General features: G+C 38.2%; 1 protein-coding gene across 8 annotated transcripts in view; it reads left to right on the top strand.

Annotated features, from left to right (window-relative positions):
- Nucleotides 1-14,886, top strand: part of LOC124423299 (proton channel OtopLc) — a 24,003-nt gene extending 9,117 nt beyond the window's left edge. For 5 of the 8 annotated variants that reach the window (XM_046960878.1, XM_046960880.1, XM_046960879.1 and 2 more), the window contains exons 2-10: nucleotides 1,002-1,243; nucleotides 1,347-1,489; nucleotides 10,931-11,252; nucleotides 12,109-12,217; nucleotides 12,349-12,509; nucleotides 12,641-12,797; nucleotides 12,878-13,395; nucleotides 13,484-13,811; nucleotides 14,017-14,886. In XM_046960878.1, coding sequence (XP_046816834.1) covers nucleotides 1,034-1,243; nucleotides 1,347-1,489; nucleotides 10,931-11,252; nucleotides 12,109-12,217; nucleotides 12,349-12,509; nucleotides 12,641-12,797; nucleotides 12,878-13,395; nucleotides 13,484-13,811; nucleotides 14,017-14,711 — 2,643 coding nt within the window. In that variant the 5' untranslated portion in view covers nucleotides 1,002-1,033 and the 3' untranslated portion in view covers nucleotides 14,712-14,886. Of the gene's footprint in view, nucleotides 1-1,001; nucleotides 1,244-1,346; nucleotides 1,490-3,794; nucleotides 5,685-6,972; nucleotides 7,212-9,680; nucleotides 10,558-10,930; nucleotides 11,253-12,108; nucleotides 12,218-12,348; nucleotides 12,510-12,640; nucleotides 12,798-12,877; nucleotides 13,396-13,483; nucleotides 13,812-14,016 lie in introns of those variants that run through there. The other 3 variants (XM_046960882.1, XM_046960883.1, XM_046960884.1) reach the window with 3 other exon arrangements.
- Nucleotides 14,887-15,000: the final 114 nt, after the last annotated feature.

Raw genomic sequence — 15,000 nt, 5'->3', positions numbered from 1 at the left:
AGAAATAATTTCGTCGTCGGAGAATGTATTTACTTTTCTCCGTTTAATTTTCATCTTTTATTATTTCCGAAGAAAATATTTTACATATAGATACACACAAACATATATATATATAAATGATAAAGGAATACTTGTTGCTGAACGTAAACGATTTTTTCATATTACAAAGATACTTTAGTGTCGATCGTTTGATATGAACGACAAGATAGGATCAACCTCCCTTTCCTTCTTCTCCTCCTCCTCCTTCTTTTCATCTTCTCCTTCCTTACTTTAAGATTCTTTACAAAACGAAACGAGAATTTCGCGTATCTTGATATCAAGATATACATACACATATATCTAGGATCGTTCGTAGTATAATCTCGATCGCATTGGCCGAGTTTTGAAGTCTTTCACAGAATCTCTCAGGGTCACCATGGAGTAATTTAAGTGTTGTATATGTCGCAACCATCATCGACGCAATTTCGAATCGTATATCGTTTTAACTGTCGAACGAAGATAGTCCTATCTATCTTTATTAAACAAGTGATCGAGCACCGTTGAAATCCGCTCGATCTTTCACTTACGATCGCAATTTCTCCGCTTCGGAGAATGCACGAAGGAAAGTTTCTTTTTTTTCTCTTTTTTTTTTCTTCTTTTTTTTTTAACTCTCTCGCTCTATAGCAACATCAATGGCGATCGAACGATAAATTCATCTTTTTCTTTTTTTTTCCTTTTTCTTTTTACACGTCGTTAAAAATAAATCGATGTGAAAGAAGGAACATCCTTTCTAATCGTCATCATATATATATATGTATATACACATATATATATATATATATATATATATATATACATTTATTATTAGATATATGTATCAGGTCAGTCGAAAAGTTCGTGCGGATTTTGGCGAAATTTTTAAATGGTGTAAATGCGCACGAACTTTTGGACTGATCTAATATATCCATCCAAGTAAGTTCATAAATTCGGTATATAAGAAATTAATTAATGAATTATTTCAGATCGTCAGAGGACTACTAACGACTCTGAAGAGATGCAACGGTGTCCATACCTCCACGAGATGAAAGAGCGTTTGCTCTCACAACCGACACCGACAGATAGCTTAGACATGGAAAGACTCGACGGAGGTACTCCCGTTAAGGAGGCGAATCTTCACAACGATTATCCAGCACACACGAATCCAGGTGTTATACCAGATCCACCGGAAATGCCTCCTGACTCGTTGATCGGTACCGTCGTTAAGGTAATAAATTGATATTAAATTAAATATTATCTTTAAGGAATATTAATTAACATCGATTAAGATAAATAAGATCGTATCTGATCGTTTCTATATAATATTTTAGCTTAACTCCGATGGTTATGGATCTCATACATCGCCGGCTCACGCGAGGCAACCCTTGGTTCCACAAAATGCGAACAATCAACCCCTTTGCCTCACCCCAACGCACACCGGACCGTCAAATGGCATGTTGCCAAAGAACGCTAAGTGAGTAAAATGACTACTGTTTCTACGAATATTCAAAGTACTTATATACAAACTTCGCCGAAGTATTTATATTTGTATGTGTGTTCACGCGTGTATGTATGCTTTTCACCATTTATACGAAGAACGAACTATCATGCTGGAAAGAAATCACGTCGCATATGAGAATGTTAATTAATTCGAAAATTCACATTCCTTTTTTATTTTTTTGTTTTTTTTTTTTTTCCTTCACTTTTGCGAAAAATATTTCGACGAAATTCATTTCTTTTTACAGATTTTTATACGTCGATATGAGTTTCTTTAAAATATAACTGCGTCCGTTTATATCTACGATCAAAGCTACGGAATATAATTATATGAGATAAGACGTTTATGGAGAAAGGAAATTCTACGAGCGAATGAGGTTAAACACACGAAAAAAGAAAAGTTTTCTTCATTTCTTTTCTTTTCTTTTTACGATATAAGAGTATAAACGAGTTGACTGGAATGAAGCATTAGAAAGATATACAACCTACCTAGCCACGTGCTAACACGGAAACCTATCGAAATTCAAGTGCGTTCGTTATCACGAATAAGTTTCTGGTATACCAGAGGGATAAACTCGAAATAGCCAGTCAAACTTCCTTAAGCCAGTCGTGCGTTTTACGATCTCAGGGTACAGGTTAAAGCCTTCCCCCGTTACGGTTTTAGTAACACGCTAATTATAGTCATACGACTAGTCTCGAATTTGCTATGTAAAGGGTGATCCTTTTCTTGCGAACTAGTTGAATCTATTTATAACACCATATATATATATATATATATACATACATATATATATATATATATATATATATTTGTTTATATTATATTATATATATAATATGTACATGAAAGTTGTTTCGATATAATTCATAATTTTTTATCGAATCGTATATATCGATAATACATTAATCATGGAACAAAATCAACTGCTTATAAATATTACCGTATCTAGAATTACATAAAAGAGTACGATTTCACGCGCGATAGTAGAACTCGAACGAATGTCGTTTTATCGAATATATCGTAATACACACAAGGACGATCGCCAACTTGGATTTATGATCTCGTTCGATCTTCACCTTACGTCTTATTCTTTAATAAGTTGATTTATACGAAATAAGTCGGTCAATATTTATACAATAATAATTTATTCCTTTGTTGTTTTGTCGAAATTATGTCGAATCGTTTTTCTTATTTTTTCTTCTTTTTTTTTTTTTCGTTTCTATCAAATAGTAAATATTGATCGTTGATTATTATTTACGGAATTCACGAAAAGTTTTTGTTTCAAGTTTTTCCTGCAAAAATCAATTACATTGCTCGTCGTGGATTTCGTGACCATGATATGATCGTCGTATTAAATACTTCCGCTAGAAATGCGAGAGAATGTGTGTCAAAATGTAGGAAATTTTATAAGGACATTCAAGTGAAAGATTCACACTTGTTAAAAAGACAGAAGTACTGCGTTTTTATTTTTTTTTTTTTTATCACACTGCATCTCATCTCTCTCTCTCTCTCTCCCTCTCGCTCTCTCGCTCTCTCGCTCTCTCGCGATATTCAACGTAGATATTGAAATGGTTTTGCTCTAAAAGGTAGGACAGTGTTTCGAGTGCGGAGGAAAGAAAAGAAAAAGAAAAAAAAAAAAAAAAGAAAAAGGAAAGAAAGAAAGAATAATTAAACGAGGAAAAGAGAAAAACGTGTTCATTTTTTTTTTTTATTTTGTACGTTTTTTTCTTTTTCTTTTTTTCAATGACCTCTCCCCGATGGGTCCGGGAGCTTAGTTCTAAAGACGCGGAATCGTGGCAGCACTGCGAGCGACAGTCGAAATCAATACTCGTAGTGCGTGAGCGTTATCTCTCTCTCTCTCTCTCTCTCTCTCTCTCTCTCTCTCTCTCTCTCTCTCTCTCTTTCGTAATCCTTGAAACGCGATATTACAACGGATAAAAAAATTCTATATACATGGTACTATACTAGTTTACACTCCACAAACTAGATTATCACTAAGGGAATACGATTGCAGATCTGTTACCTTGTAATTACTCATGATCGTGCTGTAAAATATATATATATATATTCATCGTTGTTTGCACAATATGGAAAATCTAAAATCTACGATGAAAGATAATTACTTTGTCTTTGATTTTCGATAACAAGACTACTTAAATTCTCAAATTGATATTATTTTTATCTCTCTTTATCTCTCTCTCTCTCTCTCTCTCTCTCTCTCTCTGTCTCTCTCTCTTTCTATTTCTCTCTTTTAAAGGTGATGCTTGATATTGGAAAAAGAAGAATGTTGGATTAGAGAGAAAAAGTATTGAGAGTATGGCCGCAGGGTAAAAGGAATCTTGTTAAATCGATGTTAGGGTCCCTAACGATATCAAATATCGTCGATATGGGATATCCGATGATGATGAAATGATCGCAAATGGAATCGGGTCGAGCTTTGAGTTCGCAAGCTTACTCCTCGCAAACGATAAGAATTTTGTACGAGAGTAAGGTCAGTCACCTCGGTGGCAGCGTTATCGAGCGGGTCAGTGGGTCGCAGAAGCATGGAGCAGTTACCCCCCTTTGCCTCTTAACGCCCACTCCCCACCTAGTCACTCTACTCGAATCCACCGCCTCATCCTGGTTCCTACTAACGGCAGCACCCTCTCTAAACCATTTCGTGAGAAAGAGAGAGAGAGAGAGAGATTTTCTCGTAGTAAGAAAGAGGGTAACGATTACTGGAATAGACTGAATATTGCTGAGTTATCTGAGTTTTTCAAGGAATCTCGTACGAGAAAACTCATTAAAGAAAAATAAAGCTGGAAATCTGACGAACTTCGACCGTTTTTCTCTTTAACATTTTCCTTCCAAAATTCTAATTTAATCAAATAATTGAACGTGAGTAGAAAAATTTCCTAGAGATCGACGTAGGAACAGAAAGGTTCAATACAAGATCCGAATTCGAATTTCTTTCTTATTCTTAGGAATCGTCGATATCGTGTTATCGTCGAAAAATTGTTTCGTATGATCCATGATATAACTTAACTCCAGAAATTGAAGGATCATGATGATTAAACATCAATCATGAATTCTTGAAAAATACGCGCGTAACTCGTTAGAAAGAAAGGAGTCGTACGAACGAATGAACGAACATACGTATCGTCCATCTTATAAATATCTTTTTTCAAATATTTGCGTTAGTAGGCCGTGTTGTATAGACGCAACGCATTGGGGTTGAATGCGTAGAAGGGAGAAAAAGTAGGAGGGAGGTGAAGGTGACTAAGGTGGGAAAGGGAGGATGGTAAAATAAAATGTACGATGTCGTTGAAATCTCAATGCCGACATTCATTGGGACAAAGAGCGCGGTGTTCCTACCTCCGGATATATTACGAGCGTAGATTGAAGAAAGAGAGAGGGAAAGAAAGATAGAGAATGAAAACGGGAGAGGAAAAAAAGAAAGAGAGGAAGAGAGAGGGAGAGAGAGAAAGAGAGAAAATGATAAAGAGGGAGGTTGGTGGATTTCTCGATGGAGTCCAACACGATCCGTACAGGTAAGGGGTGAGGGCAGTGGATGTCGTCGTCGTCGTTCGAACGTCGTCGTTGTACTCGGTTCTTTCTCTCTCTCTCTCTCTCTCCCTCTGCCTCTCTCTCTCTTTTTCTCTCATTCTCTAACTATCTATATAGAACGAAAGCTCTCTCGTAGCCAGTGCGCTTGTGCAAGAAGCTCAAGTCTGCCCGGGAAGAGACCTCCCGGCTAGCCTCAGTCTCCGGGATGCTGGGGGCGGCGATCGTGATTCTACCCCCATTTCATCGTGTTCTGATAACATAGAGTCTGTCTCACTCGTTCGCTCGCTCGCTCACTCACTCACTCTTACTCTCTCTCTTTCTCTCTCTCTCTCTCTCTCTCTCTCTCTCTCTCTATCTCTCTCTTTCTCCGTCGTTCTATCCTCGCGCATTCGCTTGACTTTATCCCTATTTCTCTCACTCTCTCCTAGCATTCTCTCTCTCTCTATTTTCATCCCTTCCGTATATATCCTTCTCTCTCTCTCTCTCTCTCTCTCTCTCTCTGCTTCCAATTCTGTGTCCCCTTGCGTGGTCTATCCCTTCTCCGTCTCTACGCTTCACACCCTTTTCCTCCGCCGAAGCCTGGGTGCAGTCACCGCGAGTACCTTCAACTAACCACCTCCAGCAGGTGAGCCTTCTTCGTTGAACGTCGTTCGTATGTCCGTTCGTTTGTTCGTTCTCGATATGAGTACCCGAGAAAGATAGGAAAAGAGACAAAGAGAGAGAGAGAGAGAGAGAGAGAGAGAGAGAGAGAGAGAGAGAGAGAGAGAGAGAATGTGTATTAGATGTGTGTTCTCGTCGTCGTCGTCATTATTATCATCGTCGTCGTTGCCATCGTCGCCGTCGCCGCCGTCGCCGCCGTCGTCGATCATTCGAGCGAGAGACTGTGCTTGATCCTTCCAGGTTGTTGAGAGAGGTTCGGTCGTGCGCACGGGATTTTCCATTAGCTCGTTCGACCAAGTGCGCGGGATCAGAGAGACACTTTCGTGATAGTCCTTTCTCTTTCGTTTACCGATCTTCTTCTCTCTCTCTCTCTCTCGCTCGCTCGCTCGCTCATTTTTTCTCTCTTTCTCATTCTCTCTCTTTTCATCTTTTTTTCTTCTTTTTCTCTCTCTCTCTCTCTCTCTCTCTCTCTCTCTCTCTCAATTTTTTTTTGTCTCCAACCCGCTCGTTCGTTTAACAATCCACATCGTCGGTGGTCGAAGAGAAGACAGATTCGTTGGCTTCCAAGCTACCTACAAATCCCTCTTTCTATTCACCCTCCTCCCATAGAGACCGAGTCTCTGTTTGCGCGAAAGGGTTCGCTCGGGAGTATCTCTCCTACCTTTCAGACTCTCGTACGGACTCCCGTCGTCTCGCCTACTACGCGTACATCGCGTATTATTCCTTGGTACATCGCAAATTATTTCTTTTCTTTGTCCTTACTTACACTCTCTACCCCTCCAATTCCTTCTCCTCCTTTAAATGACACTCGCAATCTTTTCTCTAACTTGAAATATATTCTTTGATAAAGTTTGTCATACTTCTTTTCATTTTCTTTTTTTTATTTCTTTTTTTTCATTTCTTTCTCTCTCTCTTTCTTTCATTCATTTTCATCTCATACGAAACGGTAAAATATTTTCTCTCGTATTTAGATATCTTCGAACGTCGTGACGTTCACCAAAATGGCGGTCTAATTGTTCTCAATCGTTCGATATCAACTTACTCGTTCCTCTTTTTTTTCTTTTTTCTCTCTCTTCCTGCTTTCTTTTCCTATATATATTATATATACATATATATATATAATATATATATTATATATATATATGTATATATAAATCGGGTAGATCAATTTCATTGCTTCTTCTTATTTCCATCTCTAAAAGAACAACGAAACGAACGGACTTTAAAAAAAAATTTCTCTTTTAAAAATCATTTACGATACGCGCAAAATAGATAAGAAGGCAATTTGCACGATGGACGGTGGCGGAGATTGTAAAGTCGCCACCGTGGAAGTTGAGGCGGCAGCCGCGGGTGACAACACGGCAACTCTTCCGGTCACGAGGCCTTTAAATCCGCAAAATTCGCCGCCTAACGCGCAGGACAACGCAGAGAAGAACAACGCGGCTAATAAAGAAATGGAGCTGAAGAATGTACGATCTACGCCAGCGAAAAAGTAAGAAATATCTCGTGAAGAATGATGACAAAGGGAAGTAGTAGGATGAGGAGGAGAAGTAGGAGAAGGAGGAAGACATGTAGAGAGAGGGAATTGGAGAGGGTAGGTTACGCACAGATAAAACGTCGATTAGACCAGAAAAATTATGCGTTTAGATCCTTCTTGAAAGCATTAGAAATCACTTTACTTTTCATTTCTTTTTTTCCAATCGTATGAGCAATTGTAAAAACGATTAAGTTGCTTTACTAATTTACTATAATAAATATTTACTATAAGTTTAGTTGTATTATTTCATAGAGAGAAAGAGAGAGAGAGAGGCAGAGAGAGAGAGAGAGGTAGATAAATAGATAGAGAGACAGAGAGAGAGAGAGAGAGAGAGAGAGAGAGAGAAAGAGAAGTACAAATAGTAGAATGCAAAATAATTGGAATACCTTAGCGTTTCTTTGAGAAAACGTGACGTACAAAATGGATCTTAAGAAAGCTTCTGAAAATGTATGGTGGTCGATGGTCGAGGGACGGGGGTGGGAGGGAAGAAGAATCTTCTTGGTTTTATTCAGCGTTTCTATTTATGACGTTGGTAGGTACATACTTCGTTAGCTCGTCGTACGGAATGTATGTAAGTACCTATGTAGGTACTTATATACATATACATAGTTGCCCGTACGTGCACGTACTTACAACTTATATACAACATAACGGAGAACGTCGACTAACGCATACTTTTATACGTAACCGAGAAGGTGTATACTCTCGTGCACGTAGAAGGAACCACCCTACCTCGAGGGAAACAACCGACCGAGCGTGACAAAGGAGGATAGAAAAAGAGATAGAGAGAGAGAGAGAGAGAGAGAGAGAGAGAGAGAGAGAGAGAGAATATACTCTAACCTTATCTAATTTCGGAATATAAAAAATAAAATTGTAAAAAATAAAAATAAAGATAAAAACAAAAATTGAAATTAAAATGAAACATTCGAAGATAGGTTTTCTCTTGTGTATTATCGTAAATTTTGTGCATCGGGCGTAAATGGGGGCCGTATATTTTCTCTCTCTCTCTCTCTCTCTCTCTTTCTTTTTTCTACTTTTTTCAGCGACTGTACTTCGCAGAGAGAATTCGTTTGAAATTCCAGCGAGTCGGGTTTCTTTGGTAGAATGTAAGGAAAATGAAGCAACGCTATTTTCTTTCTCTCTCTCTCTCTCTCACTCTCTCTCTCTCCGCCCTCCTCTTTCTTTCTCTTTCTCTATTTAACTGAGAATCCGAAAGTATTTTATCTCGTCACATATGTAGATCGGTAGCACATAGAGCGTGACACTCGTGTTAAGCATGTACGCTTTCTGCGGCGTAGGAACGGCTTCTCGAATTACTCTCGTATTCGCAATTGCATTAACGGTGGTTCTACGAGTCTTAGCTTCTCCGACAGTCTAGACGCGTGCAACGAAACGACGAGAGTTGTTTGTTGCCTTCGTCGTCGGTTCAGAGACACGACTCTCATCGTCTCGTTTACAATCGACCAACCTATAACAAGTTAGCCGTATATTTTATCGTTCTAAAAGCTTTGTTTGCAAGGGTATTGTTAATTAAAATTGTGTGTTATTAAAAACAAAAAAAAAAAGAAGAAGAAAAAACAAACAAACAAACAAACAAAAATAAACAAAAAAAAGGAAGGAAGGAAGAAAAGGAAAAGAGAGAAAAGAAAAATAGAATACAAGAAAAAGAAGAAAGAAAAAGAGAAGAGGATCGAATTTCAATTTGGATAATTCTTTCGGATTAAAATTACCCACAAAAAGGTTGTTGAGAGAAAAAAGACGAGAAATAGCGCGGAGGTCGTTGATATTCAAAGAATTGAAAAAGAGAGAGAGAGAGAGAGAGAGAGAGAAAGGGGTAGAAAACGACGATCGAAGGGTAGAAATTTTGTGAGGGACAAAGATACGTGGCTAGGGTGAGTCGAGAGGACCGGAGGGGGAGAGAGAGAGAGAGAGAAAGAGAGAGGAGAACCAGGAGCTGAAAGTAGGTACTTCGAAATATCGACCGGCAGCCTGGACCACTCCGAGTCCGTGCTATACACCACTATTTCCACTTCCTAGCGTTTTCCTCGTTCACGAGTGGTAAAAAGGCTGTGTGCTGTTGCTGTTGCTGTTGCTGTTGCTACTGCTGTTGTTGTTACTACTACTACTACTACTACTACTGCTGTTACTATTCCTACTATTGTTGCTCATCGAGCTATCAACTGTTTTTTTTTCTTCTTTTTTTCTTTTTTTTTTTTTCTTTTTATTTTCCTTTTCTTTTGTTTTCTTTTTTCCTCTTTAAGACGAATAAAGAAAGAAATGGCCATTATCGTTTCTTTGCATATATATATATATATATATATATTATAGTGACAAAGGTGAAAGAAAACTCGTTACACGGATGTAAATAAAAAGAGATATTTTCGTCAATAAAAAAAAAAAAAAAAAAAAAAAAAAGAAAAAAAACAAAAGAGAAAAAAAAACGAAACGAAGAAACTTTTAATAGATCGGATATTTTCTTCAACAAAATATTATTAATACCGAATGATTTGTTAAGAGCTGTCGAAATACGTATTATATTTTTAATATAAAAACAAAACGAGAAAAAAAAAGCAAAGAACGTCGTAAAGGTTTATGCTTTTATTAATACATGACGTGGCTGCACTTTGAACGGCGTCTCTCTTCCTTCTCTATCTATTGCGATAGCCATCAAGTAAAAAGTGTCTGTGTCGAGTGTACGAGCTCGTGCGGAACACAATAAGGTCTACGCCTCAACCCCTGAAATGCCACGGGGACAAAGGGTGGTTAAGCCCTTCTCTGGTCGAAGATGCACACCATACGACGTCGAGACTTTGCGGCCTTAAGTAGACGCGTCGAAAGTTCGTTGCAATTGTACTTTCGTCGATTATATCGATAAACGGATTAGAAAAGGGAAGAACAAAGAGGGATTTTCGCTAAAGGAGAAAAAGAAGAAGAGGAGGAAGAACAAGATAGAAGAAGAAGAAAGAAAATGAAAGAGGAGAGGATTATCCATCCATCATTTTTAATTATACACTTTTAATAAGGACTCTACGATACGACGAAGAAATCATTTTTATTTAACGGTGAAAAGAAAGATAAAAGAAAAAGAAGAAGAAGAAAAAAAGAAAGAACGGTGAAGTGTCGTCTTGAAACCTGAGGAAAAAGGGTGGGAAAAAGTAAGAAAAAAACAAAACACAAAAATATTGAAATCGATCGTTATCATGGAGGTCGAAATCGTTCCACTGGTTGAAAACAATATGGCTAATGGTACAAGTTCGATGGAGGCAGTGAACAGTAGAGTGCAGATTATCAAGAAGAAACGGTAAAGTGATTTAACCCGAGAGATTAACGAAACATTATATAATATCATTATATCAGCTTGTAAACACTGTTATACGCAATAAGGGATGTTCCTTACTTTATTTAGAAAAATCTAATTTTATACGTTAGGTGCGGTGTTCGTTTAAAGAAGCATATAACAGACGCTGAGATTCTATTTTTTTTTTCTTCTTTTTTTTTGTTCTCCTCTGAGAGTTCGTGTACCTATATAACTATCTCTCGGAACATTTTTTTCACTATTTCTTTCTCTCTCTCTCTCTCTCTCTCTTTCTATTTCTATTTCTATTTCTCTCTCTCTCTCTCTCTCTCTCTTTTTCTCTCTCTATTTTTCTAATTAATGCTTTTTCGTGCTTCAGAACGTCGCTCTTCATCATCATGAGCTTCATTTATGCGAAGTTACTGGTCGTGGTGTGCATTGCTTATGTTATAAGCGAAGTTGTAACGCACAAATTGCCGCTCTACTATTATGAAGGATTTTTCACGTATCTCTACGGTGCGAGCATACTCTTCCTTCTCTACGTATTCTGCTTCCTACTTCAAGAGAGCGCCTGCTGTGCGCGCGGCAGTGATACACCGCCACCACCACCGAGGCCACCTAAACCTCCGAAGGAGCAGAAGGATAAGAAGGACAAGAAGGATAAAGATCAAAAAGCTGCAAAGAATAAGAAGGATTTTCAGGTTAATTTATTTTTTAATTGAAGTTTATAATTAAAGTCGAAAAGACTCGCGGCTGCTATCGAATTAATTACACGCGATTTGTCTCTCATGAGGAATAGAAAGATACAGAGATTGAAAGAGAAAGAGAGAGAGAGAGAGAGAGAGAGAGAGACCAAGACTCCTTTTAACGAGCTTGCCTATTTATCTTCGTACGTACATTGAGAAGAGACCGTTCTTTTTTCTCTTTTTTCTTTCTTTCTTTCTTTTCTTTTCTTTTCTTTTCTTTTTCTTCTCTTCCCTTTTGCTAAGAGCATACCGTATTTAATATTTATAAACTCTTTTAACTCTTTTGTTAATGCGAAACCTCTAGTGAGGAGATTTTTTAATATTTTTAGCACTAGTCGTTCCATTTTCTTTTACCGAACAACCGATCCTACGTAAGTACTTACGTTACTTACTCATATATGTTATGTTTTTAAATACATTTGATCGCATTTCAAAAGGCATCCATATTTCTAACATTTTTTCAAAGTAATTCCTTTGATTGTAATTTAAATGAATGATATCAGGATGGAAACGTGCAATGGAAAGTTTTTCGGGAAGTTATCGAGATCGGCGTAATTGAATTGCACTCGTGCCAAAGAGAAACTCGTTTGTCTATCTTTCTTTTACGTTTTATGTATATACATATATATGTATATATATATATTTTTTTTTCTTTTTTCCCTCTGTCTTATTCTCCTCTCTCTCTCTCTCTCTCTCTCTCTCTCTTTTTTGATTTTCTTTTTCTTTCCTCATATCAATCTTCCAACAATGTAAATCCTTTCAGTCATTCTCTGAAAGAATAGCATTCTGACTTGAGAAATTTTATCTGCAGGATGCTGCAGACGTGGAAGCTGGCGTTGCAACGCGCGCATTGCGAAAACGAAAAACTTCTCAGAACGATCACAGTCACGGAAGTTTTTTCCTTCGAATCGGTGCCATAGGTAAAGAAAAAAAAAAAAATAAAAAAAAAAAAAGGAAAAAAAAATATAGAAAAAATGGAGATTATACTCTTATCTATTATTAGATTTTCAAGTATTAATTTTCTTTACCACAATGTCTTATTGAACGTTAGCATTTGGTTTGGGTACAATGATCTACAATGGATTGGAATTCGGAGCATTTTTTGAGGTACCACCGACTTCACCGTGTTATCAAATACTTCAGGGTGTCAATCCTGTTCTTCAAATGATCTTCACGTTCATGCAAATGTACTTCATCTTTATGAATTCCAGGGTAAGTAAGGATAAATATTGAGAGTTACGTATATATTTGATATTTTAATTACGATGTGTTTTCATTCCTGTTTTTTCTTTCTCTCTTTTTTCCTTTTCTTTTTGTTTTTTTTTTTTTTTTTTTTAATCCAGTTAAACATTCATCGATTCAAAGTAATTGCACGATTTGGTTTGATGCACGTCGTCGCTACGAATCTTTGCGTTTGGATAAGAACATTGGTACTTGAGAGTCTCAAAGAAATCACCCAGTATCATCAACGATTGGGACAAGAGGAGGCCGGAATTTTAGGTAACTTTTATGTAAATCTTTCAAGACATTGAAAAATGAATACGTCTAATTCTAAACGTATCGTATTGTATTATGTATAGAGAGTATAAAACAACATTCGTTGAGAAATGCTGGAGCAATCTTAGGTACAGAACCTAGAGACATGGCCCAGTTACGGGACACGCCGTTGCATTCGATTGTCAAAACAACGTCGGTAGCTTCGACCTTGATACCGACAACAGCAGAATCTCTTACACGAGCGATGAGAACCACTGTCAAAGCAATCCCAAGAGTAGCGAGTACTTTATCTACGGCAGCTTCTACGGCCTTCATGACCTCACCATCTGCGACACAGAGTACTACAACTACCACGACCACAACGACAACGTTTTTGCCCAATTTGACGACTACAGCCGCTACTACGTTATCCACTTTGTTGACTACTTTGACTACGAGAAGTACCACTACCGAAAGAACGATTACACCGAGTACAACGCCATCCACTACTACACCGACGACTACGACCACTACTACTACAACAACGACTACACCAGCTTCCATTTTGTCGAATGCTTTCGGTGATATCTTTGATTCATTTCAGGCTGACACCAAAGATCAGGTCATTATAATAAATTATTATAAAAAATTACATTACATTATATTCGTCCTGTTCAAATGTGAAAGATTCCCCATTTCATTTCGTTCAGGTACACGAAGTATTTTATGTTAGCAATACGACGAACACAAGCGATTACTGGAGCCAGAATCTTGGCTTTTATGCGGAAGCTTTGACAGAGGATGGCACGATAACAAACTCATGTGGTCGCGTCAACATCATGGGTACTATCGTTCAAGATGCAGCACCCTACTTGTTCCCCTTCATTATCGAGTATAGCCTGATCGGTGCCGCTGTGATATACGTCATGTGGAAACACATCGGTAGACACCCGCGTTGGCCTCATCAAGCGGAAGCCGATCTCGAGCGTCGTCTGGAAGTCATGCTTTCGAGAAGGGCAGTAGCCCTGGCACATGCAGGTAATCGATTATAATTTATTCCGAGCGCTCTTTTCTTCTACTTCACTTCTATTTCTCGCCAAAAGGAGATTGTCGAGCTCATAATAACGAGATCGACGTGTCTCTATTGAGTATGTTTTAAAAAATGAAAAAAAAATAAAAATAAAAATAAATAAAACAAAACCAGACAAAATACCAAAAACAAAAACCAAACACGAATATACAGGACACGCCAGAGTGGACTGCGTCGGGGCAAGCAAGGGTCTATTCTTTGGTCTGCTGCTACTGGTCGGTTCGTTGATCTGTCTGATACTCTTCTTCGTCCTGATACATCACTCCGAGCTTGGACTTTTGGCGATTTATCTGGCTGACGTTTCCCACTGCGTTTTGATGGCTCTATCGATCGTCGCTATTATCGTCGGTTTCATACGTGTCCAAAGTCTCAAGTTCAAGGCCGAAGAACAGAGCGATTTGAATGACATACTTTTACGTGTCTCAGCTTTTGGACTCTTCGTTTATGCCGTTTTCAGTGTGATCGCTGGTTCCTTGGCGGCATTTACCCACGAACCGAATCTTTTGGTGATGGTTACTGGCCTTCTCTCGGTAGCCCAGGTTGTCCTTCAGATGTTATTCATCGCCGATGTCTCACGTAGGCGGGTACACCTACCTGAACACGATCGCAGCAAGCCAGGACGTCAAGTGGTCACCTTCCTTCTCATTTGCAACGTAACCATGTGGGTCATTTATACCTTCGAGATGCAAAAGGTCATCGCTAATCCCGTACAACTTGACTTTTATGGATTCCTCGCTTGGGCTATCGTTCAGAGAGTTACATTACCTCTCTGCATATTTCACAGGTTCCATAGCGCCGTAACGCTCGCTGAAATCTGGAAAACAAGCTACAAGGCACGCCTCGAGTAAATTATTGAGAAATAAAACGTTTCTCGATGTGTCCTTATAATTGTCAGCTAGAGAAAGAAGAAGGAAAGAGAGAGAGAGAGAGAGATAAAGTGAAAGAGAGAGAGTGACAGAGAGACAGACAGACAGAGAGAGAATATTTAGAAAGAAATTGATAAAGAGAGAGAGAGAGAGAGAGAGAGAGAGAGAGAGAGAATATCTAGAATGGAACTGATAAAAAAAATAGAGACAGAGAGATAGAGGAAGAGAGAGAGAGAGAGAGAGAGAGAGAGAGAGACAACTCGAACGATTT

Source organism: Vespa crabro, chromosome 4 (assembly GCF_910589235.1).
Source record: "Vespa crabro chromosome 4, iyVesCrab1.2, whole genome shotgun sequence".
Lineage (NCBI taxonomy): Eukaryota > Metazoa > Arthropoda > Insecta > Hymenoptera > Vespidae > Vespa > Vespa crabro.
The sequence above is the reverse complement of the archived record's forward strand: the minus strand, read 5'-3'. Positions and strand labels throughout refer to the sequence as shown.